The 17,848-nt window shown below is 29.2% G+C and overlaps 4 protein-coding genes and 1 long non-coding RNA gene across 20 annotated transcripts in view; 2 read left to right on the top strand and 3 right to left on the bottom strand.

The window, feature by feature from the left end:
• The window catches only part of LOC112552886 (uncharacterized), a 33,980-nt gene extending 32,446 nt beyond the window's left edge, over positions 1–1,534 (bottom strand). The window contains exon 1 of the long non-coding RNA XR_003096828.2: positions 871–1,534. This is a non-coding gene — a long non-coding RNA (uncharacterized LOC112552886). The remainder of the gene's footprint in view (positions 1–870) is intronic.
• A 575-nt stretch (positions 1,535–2,109) lies between these two features.
• thoc7 (THO complex subunit 7) lies at positions 2,110–4,741 on the top strand. Its single transcript, XM_011644624.3, has 4 exons — positions 2,110–2,284; positions 3,095–3,519; positions 3,611–3,788; positions 4,469–4,741. Exons 1-3 carry the CDS (start codon positions 2,275–2,277, stop codon positions 3,785–3,787), a joined length of 612 nt encoding a protein of 203 aa, XP_011642926.2. The 5' UTR covers positions 2,110–2,274; the 3' UTR covers position 3,788; positions 4,469–4,741.
• On the bottom strand, positions 4,080–6,099 carry LOC105430875 (putative RNA/DNA demethylase ALKBH6). 3 transcript variants are annotated; one of them, XM_011644625.2, is made up of 5 exons: positions 5,904–6,092; positions 5,661–5,837; positions 4,764–4,871; positions 4,476–4,574; positions 4,080–4,407 (listed from the first exon to the last, which is right to left on the bottom strand). In XM_011644625.2, the coding sequence occupies exons 1-5, from the start codon at positions 5,949–5,951 to the stop codon at positions 4,150–4,152; spliced, it is 690 nt and encodes a 229-aa protein (XP_011642927.1). In that variant the 5' UTR covers positions 5,952–6,092; the 3' UTR covers positions 4,080–4,149. The 3 variants fall into 3 exon arrangements, with proteins under 3 accessions (XP_011642927.1, XP_088930306.1, XP_011642928.1); XM_089074180.1 differs by having other exon boundaries at positions 5,661–6,099; XM_011644626.3 differs by lacking the exon at positions 4,764–4,871.
• Positions 6,100–6,120: 21 nt separating this feature from the next.
• LOC105430876 (lisH domain-containing protein ARMC9) lies at positions 6,121–13,485 on the top strand. 14 transcript variants are annotated; one of them, XM_011644628.2, is made up of 17 exons: positions 6,208–6,502; positions 6,646–6,719; positions 7,339–7,500; positions 7,570–7,702; positions 7,799–7,872; positions 8,123–8,353; positions 8,441–8,673; positions 8,741–9,113; positions 9,345–9,515; positions 9,602–9,850; positions 10,143–10,454; positions 10,559–10,689; positions 10,921–11,008; positions 11,078–11,319; positions 12,374–12,435; positions 12,884–12,914; positions 13,169–13,485. In XM_011644628.2, the coding sequence occupies exons 2-17, from the start codon at positions 6,675–6,677 to the stop codon at positions 13,290–13,292; spliced, it is 2,661 nt and encodes an 886-aa protein (XP_011642930.2). In that variant the 5' UTR covers positions 6,208–6,502; positions 6,646–6,674; the 3' UTR covers positions 13,293–13,485. The 14 variants fall into 14 exon arrangements, with proteins under 14 accessions (XP_088930291.1, XP_088930290.1, XP_088930288.1 ...); XM_089074163.1 differs by lacking the exons at positions 12,374–12,435; positions 12,884–12,914; positions 13,169–13,485 and adding exons at positions 6,865–6,983; positions 11,550–11,667; positions 11,745–12,367 and having other exon boundaries at positions 6,201–6,502; positions 7,570–7,872; positions 8,096–8,353; XM_089074165.1 differs by lacking the exon at positions 6,646–6,719 and having other exon boundaries at positions 6,121–6,347; positions 7,570–7,872.
• Positions 13,398–15,976, bottom strand: LOC105430873 (uncharacterized). Its single transcript, XM_011644623.3, has 3 exons — positions 15,851–15,976; positions 15,255–15,309; positions 13,398–15,079 (listed from the first exon to the last, which is right to left on the bottom strand). Exons 1-3 carry the CDS (start codon positions 15,857–15,859, stop codon positions 13,869–13,871), a joined length of 1,275 nt encoding a protein of 424 aa, XP_011642925.2. The 5' UTR covers positions 15,860–15,976; the 3' UTR covers positions 13,398–13,868.
• Positions 15,977–17,848: the final 1,872 nt, after the last annotated feature.

Here is a 17,848-nt window from a genome sequence, read left to right as displayed (position 1 = left end):
GATGTGTTTTTATGAATCTTATTTAATTATTATATTATTATTATTATATTTCGCTTTTGCATTATGTTAATTTCCTCTAGTCTTTATTAATACTTTAATATTTTATTAATATTTTATTTTTACATTATAAAGAACCCCCCACAAAATCACGGATTTTTAACCTTCTATGAAATTGGATTAAAATAAACAAATAAAGCTAATAAATAAGCAAGAACAAATATCGTTGAAACAATATTTATTAAAATAAAGTAAAATAATATGTTAAATACTTAAACTTTTGACCACACTGAACTCTTTTCATCAAAATAAAATTTATAATACAGCATATAAATATCATATTAATAAAGACCGAAGGAAATTTATATTACAAATATGAAACAAGACATTAATAATAATTTAATAGTTAAATAAAATTCACAAAAATATCGCTGAGGACATACAACTAATGTAAAATATAATAAATAAAAATAAAATAAAAAATCCAGAATTTATATAAGTGTAGTGCAATCTAACAAATTGTATAAAAATTGATTTTCACGTAGATAAAGTCCGATTTTCCTTGATAAAATTATGAACAACAAATGATTTGCACAAGATTGTTCATTCTATGATGGCGAGAATAAGATTGACTAAAATATAAAATTGCGATAATTATTAAAGGCTATAAAACTGTTAGGAAAAAACTCTTCCTTCTTATATGTGATAGAAATTTATTAAAATAAAGCACAAAAATGATTGCTTTGTTTATAGAGAAACAAAAGATATAATAAATTAAAAAGTAAAAAACAATATCTCGTGTAAATTAATAAAACTTAAAAAGTTGAAAGAAAAAAATCGGAATTTTATTATGTGAAAATTAAAAGATTTTACTACTTATTGTGACGTGCGTCGTGGGATCCCCCCATCACAAGGAGCATTCTCCGATTACGAGAATTGTTTGGTCCTGCGTTTCACCCGTTCGAGGGGAGAGGGCGCGAGCGGGACTCAGGAGTGGCGCGAGCCACCAATTTTTACATAGTTTTTTTTTCTTTTGTTTTCGTTTTTTACTAGTTTATTTTAACGAGACGATGTGAAATGTGATGCCTTCCGGCGACCAGCGTCAATTACATCAGAAGAGGATGTCCCTATCGAACATAGGGACAGAGCAGGTCGTATCACTCTATTGTGGTACGAAATAAACAAAATTTTCTTTTTTTCTCTAACTGTTAGGGCAAACTGTTCGATTTTTGCTGCCAATCTGTTCGTATAACATGATCGAATTTGTTGCCAGTTTTGCTAGTAAATTGCTAGCATTTTGTTTGCTGGGTATTATGGTCCTGAAACGTAAACAGGACGTTTTCTGGACTAGCAAATAAGTGCCTCATTACGACCTCGAGACGCCCTCCACGGAACGTTCTCCACTCAGCCTCAAATTCTCAATTCGAACAAATTCTCATTTCTCTCAAAGACAGACGATATGGACACGACTGTCCGTCTTTATCACTCTTGCGTCTAGCACGGAAGAGAACCACACAAAAACGTGCACATTATCTACGCAAATAAGAGCCGGAGCATACATTTCTGCATAAGTGTCGGTCCACAATAAGTATTTAATCTTTAAGTTGTAAGAAATTGACCAATCATAGTCGATTATTCTTTTCATATTCGATTATAATTGGTCAATTTCTTACTTCTTAAAGCTTAAATCACCTATTGTGGACCGACACTAACGCATAAGTGTCGGTCCACAATAGATGATTTAACCTTTAAGAAGTAAGAAATTGACCAATTATAATCGAATATGAAAAGAATAATCGACTATGATTGGTCAATTTCTTACTTCTTAAAGCTTAAATCACCTATTATGGACCGACACTAATGCATCACGTATAAGAAAGTTAACCAATCAGAATCTTTCGATTTTATTGGAGAGTAGAAATGGAGGACTATGATTGGTTCATTTTCTTATGCGTTGTGCATTATGCGTTATGCAGAAGTGTGTGCTCCGGCCCTAAAGGTACAGCTAAAATGCATCCATGACCACTCTCAGGCTGGTATCTCCCATGGCGCGGAAATCAGCGGAACGCGCAAACCAATCACAGCGAAAGAACCAAAAGAAAACTCGTTTCATTCTGTACCCTCGAAACGCCTCAGGCTTTTCTCTGGTTACAGCTAAAATGCGACCATGACCACTCTATATACAATATATGTTTTGTGAAGACATGTAGTCTATCGTCATCGCCTAATAATTAGTGATTTGTTTATACCTGCTTGGTTACGGGTACATGTCTAACGATGTCTGATGGTAAATAATATACAGTTACAATATTTATTGCTATAAAAAAAACCGTATACACTTGACAATAAAAGATTTTATATATGATTCAATAAAATATATGTATTATACACAATGAGTGATCTGTAATAAGCTCGCATAGACTCAAGCAAATAAATTCAAACTTGTTATTAAATGGTTTTTAAAATTTGCATATTCGTTATCACAATTTTGTTATAAAGATGTATTATAGTATAAATTATTGTAAAATATTATTTAATTAGTGTAAAGCATTGCTTTTAAATCAAATTTTTTCAAAAATATTTTTTTAATAAAATAATGTACAAATAATCTATTTTTATGATACATAATGTACGTTCTTTTGATTAAAACAATTAAGAAATTTATCTTTTTTTGAGAAATTTCTTAAAACTACATTAGAGTATAAATTAGGTTAGAAGAACTAGAGTTATTGATTTTAATGAATCTAGTAAAAGTTTACTGTTAAAATATTTACAGTTCACCATTTATTGTATAAGTATAATATGTATGATAAAAATTGTAATATGATATAAATAATTAAAGATTTTTTTAGATCATTGATAAGATCTTTATCATTTTTAACTTTGTGACTATATGTACATTTTATTTCTTTAAGCCAATTATTCTATTTTCTAAATTATTATTTTAATCAAAGCTAAAATCATAATTATATTAATATGATTTTATAATAATTATTGATAATCAATTTAATATTATTGATATTTATAAGCATCTTATAAATCTATAAGAAATTTCATTGTCAAAAAATTGAAATATATATTTTATTTTATTTTGCAGAAGAAGTAATACGTCGGCGCTTGCTCATAGATGGTGATGGAACAGGAGATGATCGTAGAATCAACATGCTGTTAAAGTCATTTATAAAATGGATCAATAGTTCTGATGTAGACAATACGTTGCATGAAAGAATGCTGTCTCAATTGGCACAATGTGAATTTGCACAGAAAAAATCCAGATTAGTTTCAAACATGAGCCGAGAAGAATTAAAAAGTTATGAACAATTGTCAAAGGAAATTGAAGTACAAATAGAAAAAGCTAAAGAAGACATAGAAAAAACTAAGATAGAATTGCAGGATGCCAAACGTGTTAGAAAAAATAGAATAGAATATGATGTGTTAGCCAAAGTCATCAATGAACAACCAGATCGGTTAGAAACACACATCAAGCTTGATACATTGCAACAAGAATTAGGTGCTTTAAAGGTTTGAACTCATATATGAATTTTTATTTTGTTTGGAATATAATTATAGAAATTGATTATTTATATTTTTAAAATCATTTTTTTATACACAGGAAAAATCAGAACAATTAGAACATAAGCTGGAAATGCGTCGTAAGCAATTTCACGTTTTAATATCCTCTATACATTCATTACAAGGAATGTTAGATGAGTGTGATGAGGAAGTAATGGAGGTGAGCCTTGAGAATACAGAGAATACTGATGTCCAAATGTTACACAATAATTCATAAGGTAAATTTACTATACAAAAATTAAAACAAGTAATAATAAAGCATAAATTACAACGATATTGTGATGATATTATAAAAGCAAAATATACATGAAATGAGATCAAAATAAAATCAAACCCAGAATTTGCAAATTAGATTGTAGATAAGTTGTTATCTACTAAACTTAGACAATAATTTTATCTTGTATTGCTGCACCAAATTGTACTAAAAACTTTCATCAAACTTTAAACATATCTATTTCATTTTAAATACGAATGTAAATTCAATTATAAAGAACAGAAATTAACAATAATTGTTAGCCGATAGAGCCATGTATCATTATTTATTATATGTCTTCCAAATTTCAATAATGTACATATATATCAGAAAATTTTTAATTTCATTTTGCTAGTTTTCGGAACATGTCTAATAGTTAAAGATAATCTGGTACCACGTTTTATTACTTCTCCCTCTGCAAACTTTTCTGCACACATATGTAGATTTTTTATTGTAGATTTCGATATACTGTCTGCATCTGTTTCTGCTATAGAATGCAAATAATTATGGTACAAGTCCTTCTGTAGAATTAATAGACTTCTGCGTTCTAATAGCAAACTAAATTCTAACTTGGGTTGCTGTTGCTGCAAAAATAACATGTATTACATTAATGTGTATTATATAAGTCTTTATTAATTATTATAGTATTTACCTCCGTCATTTCGAGCCGCTTATAAAAATCAAGGAATGTATGGGAACCACAACTGATAGTAGTTACAACAGGATGAAAAAGTGGGCCATCCGAATGCGCCTGGTAAAAACATTACAACGTTATTATTTAGTCAAATATCAATATGTATTTATTTTTTTATATTTGCAACTTTTTAATTAATGCAAATCTAACTTGTATAAATATGTAATGAAGAAAAAATATGATACAGTATAATTAATATTATATTATAATTAATATTATAATAATATTATCTTATTTCTGATGTACCATTATTCCTTGTCCAGATAAATATTCATTAATTAAGACATGATTAGGCAATACTCCTTTTTCAAAGGCATTCAAAGCAGCCACTTTATCAATATATTTCTGAAGCCACTAAAAAATTTTAATAAACAGCTTTGACATTTTTATATCGAAGTAGTTATTTGATAAATCGATTATAACTTTACTATTAATTTATAGTTTATGTTCCGATACGGATATAATATTTAATATGTGGAATTTGAGCATGTATTGCTGTTTAAGCATATATTGCTTCGTAAATATGTAATTTATTTGAAAATATGTAATTTTTTCAAATAAGATTTTTATAAAATCTTTAAATTTTTTTAAGAAGATTAAGAAATCGATAATTCTAATTACATTTAAACATTTCGTCTGTTTCGTAGAAACTGTCCTGACAATTTATATTTACTTTCTGACAAATAATTCAGTATCTACATTAAAAATTCAATTAAAAATTTACAATTATATCTATCTTCTTGTTCCTTCTAAGAATTTATTTTGAATAAATATATAATTTTATAACAGAATAAAAAAAACCAACTTTTTAAATTTACTCTTAATAAAGGAGCCATATTATCAATTCTGTTCTTTTTTACCTTTTCTGTTCCTTTTACATTACATAGTATAGTTACATTTTTATAAATAACGTCCTAAGTAACAAATATTTTATAATTTTGAGTCTAGAACTGAATGAGCAACACTTTGACAAATGTAATTTTTCAAAATATCGATTACTAACAAAATTATTGTACAAAATACAAATGAGGAATCATAATGCCACCTTCTATTTTACTATAATAAATGCAGGGATGTTGGCAGTTTTTTTATCTTTAAATTCTCTAAGACTTTGCACTCTGATTATATAATTTTATTACCTACACCAGGAATCTCTTCTGCTATCATTCCTTTAGGATGTGGTACACCACCCCAATTCTGTAATCTACGATGACTTAATTGTGTCCATTTTGGTTGTGGTACACTGTTCACGCATTTAATAATCTGCTTCTCTTCGTCTTCGGTAATAAAATTCGGTATGTAATACGCAGTGTCAGATATCTGTAATTTATAAACAAATTCTTTCTTAATAGGGAATAACCTCTGAGTTAACGTACGAGATTTAACCTGTGAAACAATTGCGTTGTGTAACAAGGAATTCTGCTCCTCGGTCATTTTTATAATTTTCCTAAATTCTAATATACGAATCCGTGTTAATCTTCCGAGAAGCAATTTTGTGGATCGATAGGTGTCGATCGATGAACAATAATGTAAACAGGCATGACAATCGAGGAGAAGTCGCGTGCTCAGCACACGTGCGCATGCGCACGAGGGAATTGATTGACAGCTAGCAGAAGCCTCGGTCGTGTGTACGCAACGTAAACGTCAAACGTTTGTTTTCTTCTGCGGGTCACATGGCAAATTTCTAGCTTCGCTACGCGGATGTCGCGATACAGAAATCGCTCGTAACAATGTGTCTCGTATCGTATGTCATATTTAATAAGTGTGAATTTTAATTGTAAAAATTGGAGCTCTATTGACCGCAATACACGTTGCCGCAGTTGTCCAAGTGTACGTATGTTAGTCAATAGCGTTAGTATTTGCATAAAATCAATTAATGAACCTAAACTGGCACACCGCGATTGAATTTCTTATCGGAAAAATACCTATCAAAAGTTACGTGTAACGGAATAAATTGTATAATAAAAAAAAGTGGAGCGAGCAAAGTAAGTGAATATTAACGAAATAATAAATTATTGTTATTTTGATATTATAAATGATTATTTAAGTTGTTTGTGTGAAACATACAAAAGCTATTTATAATTTAGCTATAAAGTTCTTCATAGTGTTCTTTTTATAATATTTTTAGACAAAAAAGATATGTACTGAATTGCGTTCATGAAGAATCAAATGGCTGATAAAAATATCGAAGTAATCCATCAGGTATAATTAATGACATTTAATATTTAATACTTAATAATGCAACAGCTTTAATTATTTATTATTTTAATTATTATATTTAAGTATGATTTATATGTACGTATACGAGATGTTTTATTTTAATTTATTATTCTTTTTATCTTTGCAGAGTAAAATTAAATCAAAAATATGTTGAAACAAAAGTTTTAGGATAAACATTTAAATTGACAAAAGAAAACATTCCAATATTAGAAATAAGAAAGATATTTCACGACTAGATCTCATTGCGTAATAATTATTTTTTAAAGCTTTATATATTTATATATATATATATATATATATATATAAATTTTATGGACTTTGTAATTATCATTATCGTTATTAATAAACTTGTGATATAGTTAACCAAAGCTAGAACTATATATGCTCTTTGATATTTCGATAATAAATTTAACGATATTGATTAAAAATTCTATACAAAAATATACCATACATCTATATATCACACTATATATATATATATATATATATATTACACATCCAGATCTAGCCGTGACCGTAAATGTGCATACACATGCACGCATACATATCAAACACACACATATACTCGCCTTTAATTTGTGTTACAAATAACATGTTGCAGTTTCTTTTGGACCATAATTTTGATAATACTGCTAAAGCTTTAATTCAAGAAGCTTCAAAAATGGGTTTTCAAAACTTGAAATCCAAATTGGGAACTATAACAGATCCTTATGTTCAACTAATACTGTGTTACAATAGCGGAGATTATTCCACATTTTTCCAAGTAAAAAGTTGCTTATGTTAACAATACTGATGTCATATTCATAATTGTATTGTACTATACTTTTTTTAGTTGTGGAATGATTTGTTCTTTACTGACAATATTAAACAATGTGAAGAATACAAAAAATTAACATTTTACTTACATGTACATTTTGCTGTACTGCCTAAACGTAAATTATATGCCGATCGATGTAAAGTAGATGGTAAAAGAATAATTATTAATACATATATTTTAGGTATATGTACTTTTGTATGTCTATACGTTTTATATAACATTTTTTATTTTTGTTATAAATTAGATCTGACATCAGAAATAAATATACTAAGATTACCTTCAATAGAAAGAGATCCTGTTTTAGAAAAAGACAAGGAGGTAATTTTGATTTTTCTTTAATTAATTAATTATTTAACAAAAATTATATATTTTCGATGTATGTATTAGTTCTTTTTTTCAAATATATCTTTTTATATTATAATATTATATTATTATATAATATTATGGATATAATATTATTATATTACATTTAAAGCATTTATTATAACATTTATATTTAATGCGATAATTTATACTATATGTAAAATGCTTTAATAATTAGTCTAGAAATATTATTAACAATGAACAGAACAATGCCACTGAAATCGAAAAAAATATAAACGACAGCATGAAGCAGTTGCAAGATTATTTGGGTGGGGATGGCAAGGAATTAGAACATGATATAGAATTGCAGCCGTTTTATGTACTTCCATTTACAAAAGATCTTCACATAAATACTTTTTTTTCCAAAGTGTTAGAGCAACATTGGTCGGATGAGCTATCAAAGAATTTAGATTTTTTTATTATTCGTCACAGACAAGTAAGCTAACTAGATATAATATTTGATCTTTACATGCTTATATCCGAAAAATATTATAATAAATTGTAAAAACTAAAAAATTTATAGGATTTAATCAATTCAGATAATTTAAACTTTAAAAAAGAGCAAAATCAAATACAAGATTGCAAAATCACACCAACAACAAAAACAATAACTGTGGATTCAGATGTTGCACAAAATAAAACTATAAAAAATAATATACCGATTGTGCCAAACGATAGGGATATACCTATGTTTCTAGAGGACCATGATGACGAAGAACAATATAATTTTTCTAACAAAACAAATCAAAGATCCAAGTAAGAGACTTTTCCTCCGATATTTTATTCAAGAGATTAGATGTGATTCGTATATTATTCTTTATAGGAGTACACAAACACATATTACCGGAAATCAAATTACACTTAATAATTCGCGAGGAGATATATTGACTCCGGAAGAGAATGCTAACAGTTTGTTGAAAATGCACAAGTCAGATAAAAAATTGATTCAATATAATTGGGAGTTAGCATTAGCCAAGTCTCATTTATGCGATATTCATACAAATTATGAAAAATTAAAAGTGAGATTTCACAAGTTACATACGGATTATCATAAACTGATAGATGTCGCGGGGGAATTAACGGTGGCTTTGGAAAATTCGGTGAAAGGGAAAGATGTTGACATACAACGAACACTTGAAGTGTGCATGAAGATATTTCCAGATTTATTTAATCAAAATATAAGAGAGACTCCCTATGTAAGTAAGAAAAAGAGAGAGAAAAAAATAAGATTATGACATGTCCTTTATCAAATCCAATTTAATAATAATCAATATAATATTGAATAATATTGAAAATTATTTATTTTGAGTATTAAAAGCACTGAACAACAATGTTTTTAATATTCAAAATAAGCAGTCACCATATTAAATTTTTATAAAGAATTTTATAAATTTTTCATTTTTAATATTTGATCACATTGTCGGTAGCCATCCTTATTACAACTCGATCGTATCGATGTAAAAGCAATCACACTGCCTAAACCTGACGTCACAACAGAGCCGATATCTCCCAAATTATTGGATTACAAAAAGATCAAATTGCATTTAATTAATGGAGATGTGAAGACGAAGCTGTTATTGTTACAAGCATTGCGTTGGGTATTGAAATGATTGTTATAAGAAGATTAATTAGAATCAATATTTTTATATCAATTATCATCCCAAAACAACATTTATATTTTTAGAAAATAACGCTCGTGCAATCGACAGAACAGGATGAGGTTTTGCACGAATATGTAAGTCGCGATTTATTAGGGCTTCACGGACAAATTGCAACCGACAGTGGCAAGTCAATTCTACCGTGTCTGCTGATTGCAGGAGAAGCTTATGCCAGGCATCTTTTGCAACAATTCACTGCACGACTGCTAAACACCCTGGCATCTTTTAGATGCGGAAGAGATTATCTGTCGGTCGGATCTGCTGTCGTAAACGTGGTATGTCTTTTTATAAATGAACTCCCTAGAAAAGATTTAAAAAAAAAAAACTTAAAACTTTACTTTAGGGAAAAACTAGAAAACTTGAAAATTAGGAAATATGAAAAATAAATTTGGATACTTAAAAATTTTTATTTAAATAAAAATTTTTTAAATTAAAAATTTTTACCTAATTATGTAAAATATCGAAATTAAAAAAGATTATGAATTTATTTAACGAAAACATTGTTGGTGACGAGCATAAAATAGGATGACGACTTGTTAATAAAAATTACGATTCGCAATATTTCAGACTTTTGCTTGTCTCGATAACAATTACGCTGACGGAGTGGATCCTTTCGCATGTGACATGATGATAGCGATGTTACAAAAATTATCTTTACGTAGACAACAACGAATATACATGATAGAGAATGGATTGTTGGAATGGTTGATCAATCATCTATACAATAAATGTCGCGTTATAAGTTTATACAGACTCGAATACGCTACCGCACTTTTAATGAATCTGTCGTTGCATCGGTTAGCGCAAGCGAGAGCGTCCAAAATATCTTCGTTACTCGTTTCTACTTTACTCATCCTTCTCTCAATAAATCATACATCCGTGAGTTAAGTTATTTAATAAAAATATTTGCAAATATGGATTTTATATAGAACGCATTTAATGCAAAAGGTATCTTTATGTAAAATTTTCATGTCATTTATTAGTCACTATCGTATATCAATGGAGCATTGAATAATTTTTTAAACAATCCTATAATCAATGAAGAAGCAAGAAAAATTAAGCATTCGAACATATCGGAATATCTTGGTAATAATCAAAAAACTGTGGAAATAAGGTACTTGTTCGCACAAAATATGAAGGTTCTAATAACAAGGACATCAATTTTTGCTATAGAAGAATAGGAAATAATCACATTAAAGTATATGCCATATATTTGTAGTTGATTTATTTTGTTATCTAAATAAACAAATTTTTGCCTTGATATTTAGAACGTTCATATTTGTAAACGCAATTAAGAGATAATCAAGCTTTTTCCATTTCTTAAATGATAATTTCGCTACGATAGAAAACACCTAGATCATGTATTGAGAATACAAAGAACACATGAAAATATTAACACACCGCAAAATGAAGAGACGGGGGATGATGATAATGTAAGTACAATGTGAATAAAAATATTGCCTAAATACCAAATGAATTTGGGCATCGAAACGTTTCCATAGGAAGACTTGGATGTATTGGAAAGTGAATTAGATGAAAATGATCCATTGCAAAATTACATCGGTGAATTGAACGGAGAAACGTTGCTTGCAATGTGTTACAGCATTTCTTCCAAGGTTCCTCAAAACGCTGTAAACACGGATACGATTCTACAGCAAATATCCACATTGAATCCTATCAATTTTTATGATAATCAACATAATAATCACGTCTGCAATAAACATCCGTCATATCCTATGTTAAGGTACTTATATATATATATATATATATATATATATATATATATATATATATATATATATATAATATATATTCTAAAATTATCATCTCTTTTCATACATCACGCGAAATGATGAAAATGATCCCGATTTATATTATTGATACATATATGTCCTTATATAACAATTATATATAATTATTAATTAATTTAATTACAAAATAATAATAATATAATAGAGTGATATATTACGATAGGTATAATATCAAATTGAAAAATAAAATATTATCAAAAGAGAGTTATACAACAACACAATTATTGAAACAAACAATTTCTGTTGAACGTGTGTCAGATTTATCAGATTTTTCTTTGAAGGTACAATATCTAAAGTAATTTTACAGTACAATGTCACTTAATTTCTTTTTTATGTAATATATCGATATACTTTTAAGGAACCACAAATTTTTACAAACGGCATGAAGAAATCATCATCTGTAGATAAAGTTCAAAGTAATACAAAAAGTTTTGCTGAATCCTCCTTAATTATGAGATACAAAAACCGCCCATACGAAAAGCAAGTCAAAAATATAATTGTATTACAAAATAAAGACTGGCCATCGAGCGCGATTAGAAAAATCAATAATAATCAATATGAATTTAATTATAATCAATTTAGAACAAAAGTAAATTCAAAGCTTAGAATAAATAATAATATACAAGACCAATTAAAATTACGCAGATCGGAGAATAGGACTGACACAGGAAAATTGTATGACGTGAAATTAAAAAAAATAGGATTAGAAAAATTTCCCTTAGAAACAGTAACATCTATTAAACGAAATTTCTCTGACAGAACAATTCCCAGTGATACAATTTATTTATATGAAAATCGAACTTCCAAGTGCGTTATTAATTAATTGGAATGAATTGACCAAAAATGATTTTATATTAAACGTTTATATAATACAATTATTAATCTGTCTTAATTTTTAATTTAATTTGCAATTAATCTTGTAATTATCTTTTCATTTTTTTAATTTTTTATCTTTTTATTTTATTATTAATAGATATCGATTTACAGGGATAGTAGTGAAACTACAGTGATGTCTCTTACGTCTCTTAGTCGTGAAAATGGCCAAGCAGGTATTGTACTTCACATTTTTAATTATTACTTTTGAATAATAGCATTAGTATGAAATTTCCATCATTGTTTTGAGTACTAACTTAAAAATGACGAACTTGGCACATTAAGAGAATAATTTACAAGCGACATTCAGTGAAAGCTTTACAACTTTCCCTACACGTACAGAATCCTGGGAAAATTGGAGCACGCGAAATGAAAGTGATGAAAACTCAGATAAATGTTAACCAGTTTTGATGACACATTTCAAAATTGTTACAAATTGTTATTTAAAAAATATCATTTGAAATGATAATCTAGAATAGCTGTTATTTATTACGAATTAACATACTATTCACATTTTTTATTTTTTATGTTGTTTGAAAATAATTGAGAATAAAATACAAGCAATTCCTCATCACATATCAATAATTTCAGTAAAATTTATCTAATTAAATCTGATTTTTACAGAAGTGGAGAAATTCAGTAGCATAGCATCGTTGTGAGTACTTTTGCAATATGCTAATGCAATGATTGCAATTGCAGAGCACCTTTTGCAGTTTTTGAATATTTATTTATATTTTTGAAGCACATGCTTTATATTATTTCTATGTATATACAATAATATTGCTATTTATATTATGTCATTTATATTGCATATGTACTTTTATATTGAATAAATTTTATATTTATTGCTTATTAATAATGCTTCTGCCTAACTATTATAAATCTATTTAGTAACAGCATTGTTTATAGGAATAGTAATAAATATAATAGCAATACAATTAACGATGCTTCATGGAAAAATAATCCGGAACTTGTTAAAGAAGAAGAAGAGGCATTCTTGGCTAAACCTAAATTGTCAAGGACACCTCCGTGAACATTGTATCGAAAATTCTAAATATTAAAATATGAATTTAATTATATAGAAGTTGTGGAATTTTAGATGCATGTATATATAATAACTAAAATATTTTCATTATACAATATCAATTCTTACTTGTCATAATAATAACATACACGTGTAACTCGTCAACTGATATTTAAAAAATAAATATAGATAAATATAATAATTTTTAAATGGATATTCTTTATTTTAAGTTACCAATTAATAATATTAAAAAATTATAAATTATATAAAAATCTGATATCTATAACATTTATTTATTTTTTTATATTAATCAATGATCTTGGCTCTATATTTTTGATAAAATAAAACGTATCAAGAATATCTCCATATTAACGCGATATGATACTTTTTAAAATATTGAAGAGATCGAAAGGGAAAGAATATAAATGTTCACTTGAATATTTATAAAAGATTGCACAATATTTTTATTCTGAATAACGCATCTCTTAAAATATTCATAAAATAAATACTTGTATATATACAAATCGCAAGCATACATCCTACATTTTCTACATTTATATTTTAAATCGAAAGGATTTTACATCATTAAGGATAAATAGACTTTTGCACAAATATAGGGCCGCTGGTCCTGTATCGCCTGGGTACGGGAGGACCACCATCATAACTGCTACTGCCGCTGTACCCATCGAAATTCGGCGAAGTGGAGTAACCATTGACAAAACCGCCGTTCTTACTCCTGTAACCGCCAACGAAAGGTGGTTCATCGGGATAAACACGACCGGTGTAACTCGGGCTATTGTCCTTAATTCCGAAGACCTTCCCGCTACCTTTGCCGTAAGGCATGTAATAATCGCGTTCCCTCGGCGAGTAAGCTACACCGTTATTCGGAGCGTAACGAGACAAGTATTTGTGGCTGTATTTACTCGGTTTTCCCGAGGAGTAGATGCTTCCGTGGGCCTTGGAGAAATGACCGCCCGGCCCGGGACCTCCTGACAAGTACGATGATAAGTCGCGATTGTGGCTCACATGTCCGACGTTTCCCCGTGTGTAACGTGTATCAAATGGAGGCGAGTAGACACCGCTATACTTGCTGCCGCCTTTCAAGTCCAACGGGTCATTCTTCTGCTTTCCAAACGAGTACTCGTTGGTCAGACCGCCTGACGAATAAGGTGCGTAGAGCTCATCTTGGGAATAGCTTGAGGCACCAGATGAGGAACCGTGATGTCCCTGTACATCGCTGTTAGCGGAACCTTCGGGATAATTGTCCAATAGCCGGGTTGGTCTGGCATACGTAGGATAAGCTGGTATCCTTTTACTACTGCTGCTGCTGCTGCTGCTGCTGCTGCTAGTCGCGTACTGCCCAAAATCGGAGTCTTTGTGGGCCGAATCGCTTGAATACACGTTGAAGGTTGGTTCTCTGTTACTGTTAACGCCGGTATATCCTCTGAGTGGTACAGATGTGGCACGAGTAGGTACGTTATAAGATTCGCTAGCGGAATTCTCTACGTAAGTATTGGCATATCCCGCGTAAATATTGGAATATTCATTTCCATGATCGTTCGCGGAATATCCGTTATAACCGTTCCCTACATCACCTCCCCCTGTAGCATCCTGATTGCCGACGTTAATTAAGTGGCTGCTGACTGATGGGTTTTGACTGATATCTCCACTATAATAGTTGTTTCTACCGTTTTGAATTCCACCGTAGTTATCTTTGGATCCTAAGTATCCATTATTAATAACGGTGTTACCATAATCGTTGCTGTATCCATTGCTGTCGCTAATAAGAGAATAGCCTACAACGAAATAATATTTCAATTGAAGTGCAAATTTATTTTTTTACTCCAGATTTTGATATATTGCTATTTAATATTTAGAATCAATTAAAGATCGTAATCATGATTAATCTTAGTTGTATGTAAGATTTTTATAAAAATATGGAAAGCAACATGTACAAGAATTCATACGTACCGTTAAGAGGCGGTTCCGCATTCGCAACTATCACACAACAGATTATCACGGTGCTCTAAAAAAAAACAATTACTTTTTTTGACAGAAAAATAATTGATGTATTATCTAAAATTAAGATCGATGTATTATCTATAATTAAGAAAATGTTATGTCAATAACTAAAATAAAACTAAAATAAAAATTTCAGGAGCAAAGTAACACGATCTTCTGTTAAAAATAAGATAAGGAAATAAAATTTTCTTTAAGATGCCTTCTCTAAACAATGACATATTATGTTGCAATATTTATTAAATATTATAATTAAAAAGAAAATGTTTTCTATTTTTTCAATTTTATACATTCTTAAACATCAATGAACAATACACAGCGCTATGAATGATATGTATTTAACGAAATGTGTTTTAATTTAAAAAGTCATTTAAATCTTCTAGATAAATTTCTAAATAAGATCCTAAATTGTTTGTTTATTTTAAATCGTAAAACAAGAATGAAGAATAATATATATTAAAGATATACTAAATTACTCTGCTTTCCGAAATATTTAAGTATCCTCAACACCACTTGCAGCTGATGCAGATGAACTGATGTTTACTTACTAGTAACATATTGACTCCTGTTAAGAACTCAATATTGGATAAGAATTAGACACCTTTGTGGTGTCTACTAAAATGGGACTACGCACATATTGACTGGAAAAAGCGCCGTTTTCCGTTTTATACCCCTAGCAACCCACTCCCTCGCCTTACGAAAAGGTAAAAGCGATCTCGGTGCGCACATACTGATGTGACATTGGCCGGGACTCGACCATACAGAGCGGAGAGAAACGAGTCAACCTGATTTAGCTCTTCACTTTTACAGGGAAAGCAATGGGTCACCTCTCTGTGCAACTGCATGGTGTAGCCACGAGGCGCAGTATTTTGACCTACCTACATGCCTAACGCACTCCATGAAATAAATCTAGGAAGGACTGTCCTCGCCCCTTTACTTTATTACAATAATCAGCCATATTATAGTGTTCTTTACTATGATTACGTGACATAGTAACGAATAAGCTGTTCTCATAACGACTTTGCTATCTCCTTAGATATCTCCTTGGCTAAAGCTTATGGTACAGCATTAAGATACGTACGCAATTTAATCCGTAATTCATATTATTAGCAATACTGCTATATTTATTTACAAATTAACCATTAAGTTAATTCTCAGCGAATATATACTACTATATACTATTTTCTCGATACTACAGCACGGAAAACATTAAAGTTATTAATCTGCAGAACAAAACATAAAACAGCATAATCCAAATTATTTCCATGCGAATCTTTCAATTTTAATTATTTTTTTAAGATTATATCATATGTATATGATTCCCCATTTTATTTGATATTAATTAATATCAATGAAATTTATGACATCTGTTAAAAAAAATAATAGATCAAGATATAAAACGATTAATAATTAGATTCTCAAAAATTAAAAAAAATTTTTAAATTTAAAAGAATTTAATTTCAATTATATTGCACGATTACTTAATTTAATTGAATATAATAAAAATTTTATGTATTGATATTAATAATAATTTATATGCTTAATTATAACTTATCATGTTGCAAGTTTAATTTAATTGTCTGAATGTTTGAAGTGTTTTATGAAAATTTTGAGTTGAATTAATTGAAATTCTGGCCAAAGAATATTTTAAATGTATTTTACATATGTACGTAAACTGAGTATCTTGCTGGAATAATAATGTTGCTATGTGGAAAAGAAAGTTTTTCGTCATTCCCTTAAATATAGCAAATCTAATGCAAGAACTTTATTTCTCATGGTTTGTAACTTTAGAAAAAAATAGCATTTCAGTTCATTAGTATTTAATCTTTTTTTGTTTTATTACGCACAATAATAACGTATTAATAATTAATAATTAATCATCTTGTATTTGCTATTTATCAAATTTTTCAAATTATATCGATAATACAATGATTTATCATGATTTAAATTTAAATTTATCATTGCCCATTATCTAACAAGTAAGGGTTTACCATTTTGAAACAAATGAAATAAAATAAAAACTAACTGATGTAAGTAATGTCTTTAAAGCACGCTTAACAAATTACGATATAAAAGTATGCATTAGAAATAATCACGAATAATTTGCGTGTATGTCCTCGGTGTTTCAAGTTCGTGCAGCCAGCTTGAAAGTTCGCAAACGAAGCAGAAAAATTACAATCCCTTGCTCACGGAAGTGTTCGAATACGTACGTGTACGTCTAAGTACACCTGTTCAGCGTTTATAGTTTTGCTCGTTGTCTTTTTTTTAATGCTTTCTACTTTCCGCGCACGCATACATGCGTTCGCATGTATTCATTCAAGCGCGTCACTCATCCTAAGTTAATCAGATGTATTTCAAATAAGTACTTGAACGGCAATGACCCAGGCAGTTGAATGTAAATGTCAATGTCTCTATCGTTTTGCATGCGTACTATACTCAACAACTTGGTATGCGTGAACAACGTTTGATATAAACGTCTCTTTATCTAAATTACAGAAAGAATTCTATATGCGTGTGTACATGTAATATATATCACGTTACATTTA

Source organism: Pogonomyrmex barbatus, unplaced genomic scaffold (genome assembly GCF_055798465.1).
Source record: "Pogonomyrmex barbatus isolate J1 unplaced genomic scaffold, ASM5579846v1 scaffold16, whole genome shotgun sequence".
In the NCBI taxonomy this organism is placed as follows: domain Eukaryota; kingdom Metazoa; phylum Arthropoda; class Insecta; order Hymenoptera; family Formicidae; genus Pogonomyrmex; species Pogonomyrmex barbatus.
Note: the sequence above shows the minus strand (reverse complement) of the source record. Positions and strands in the feature narration are given on the sequence as shown.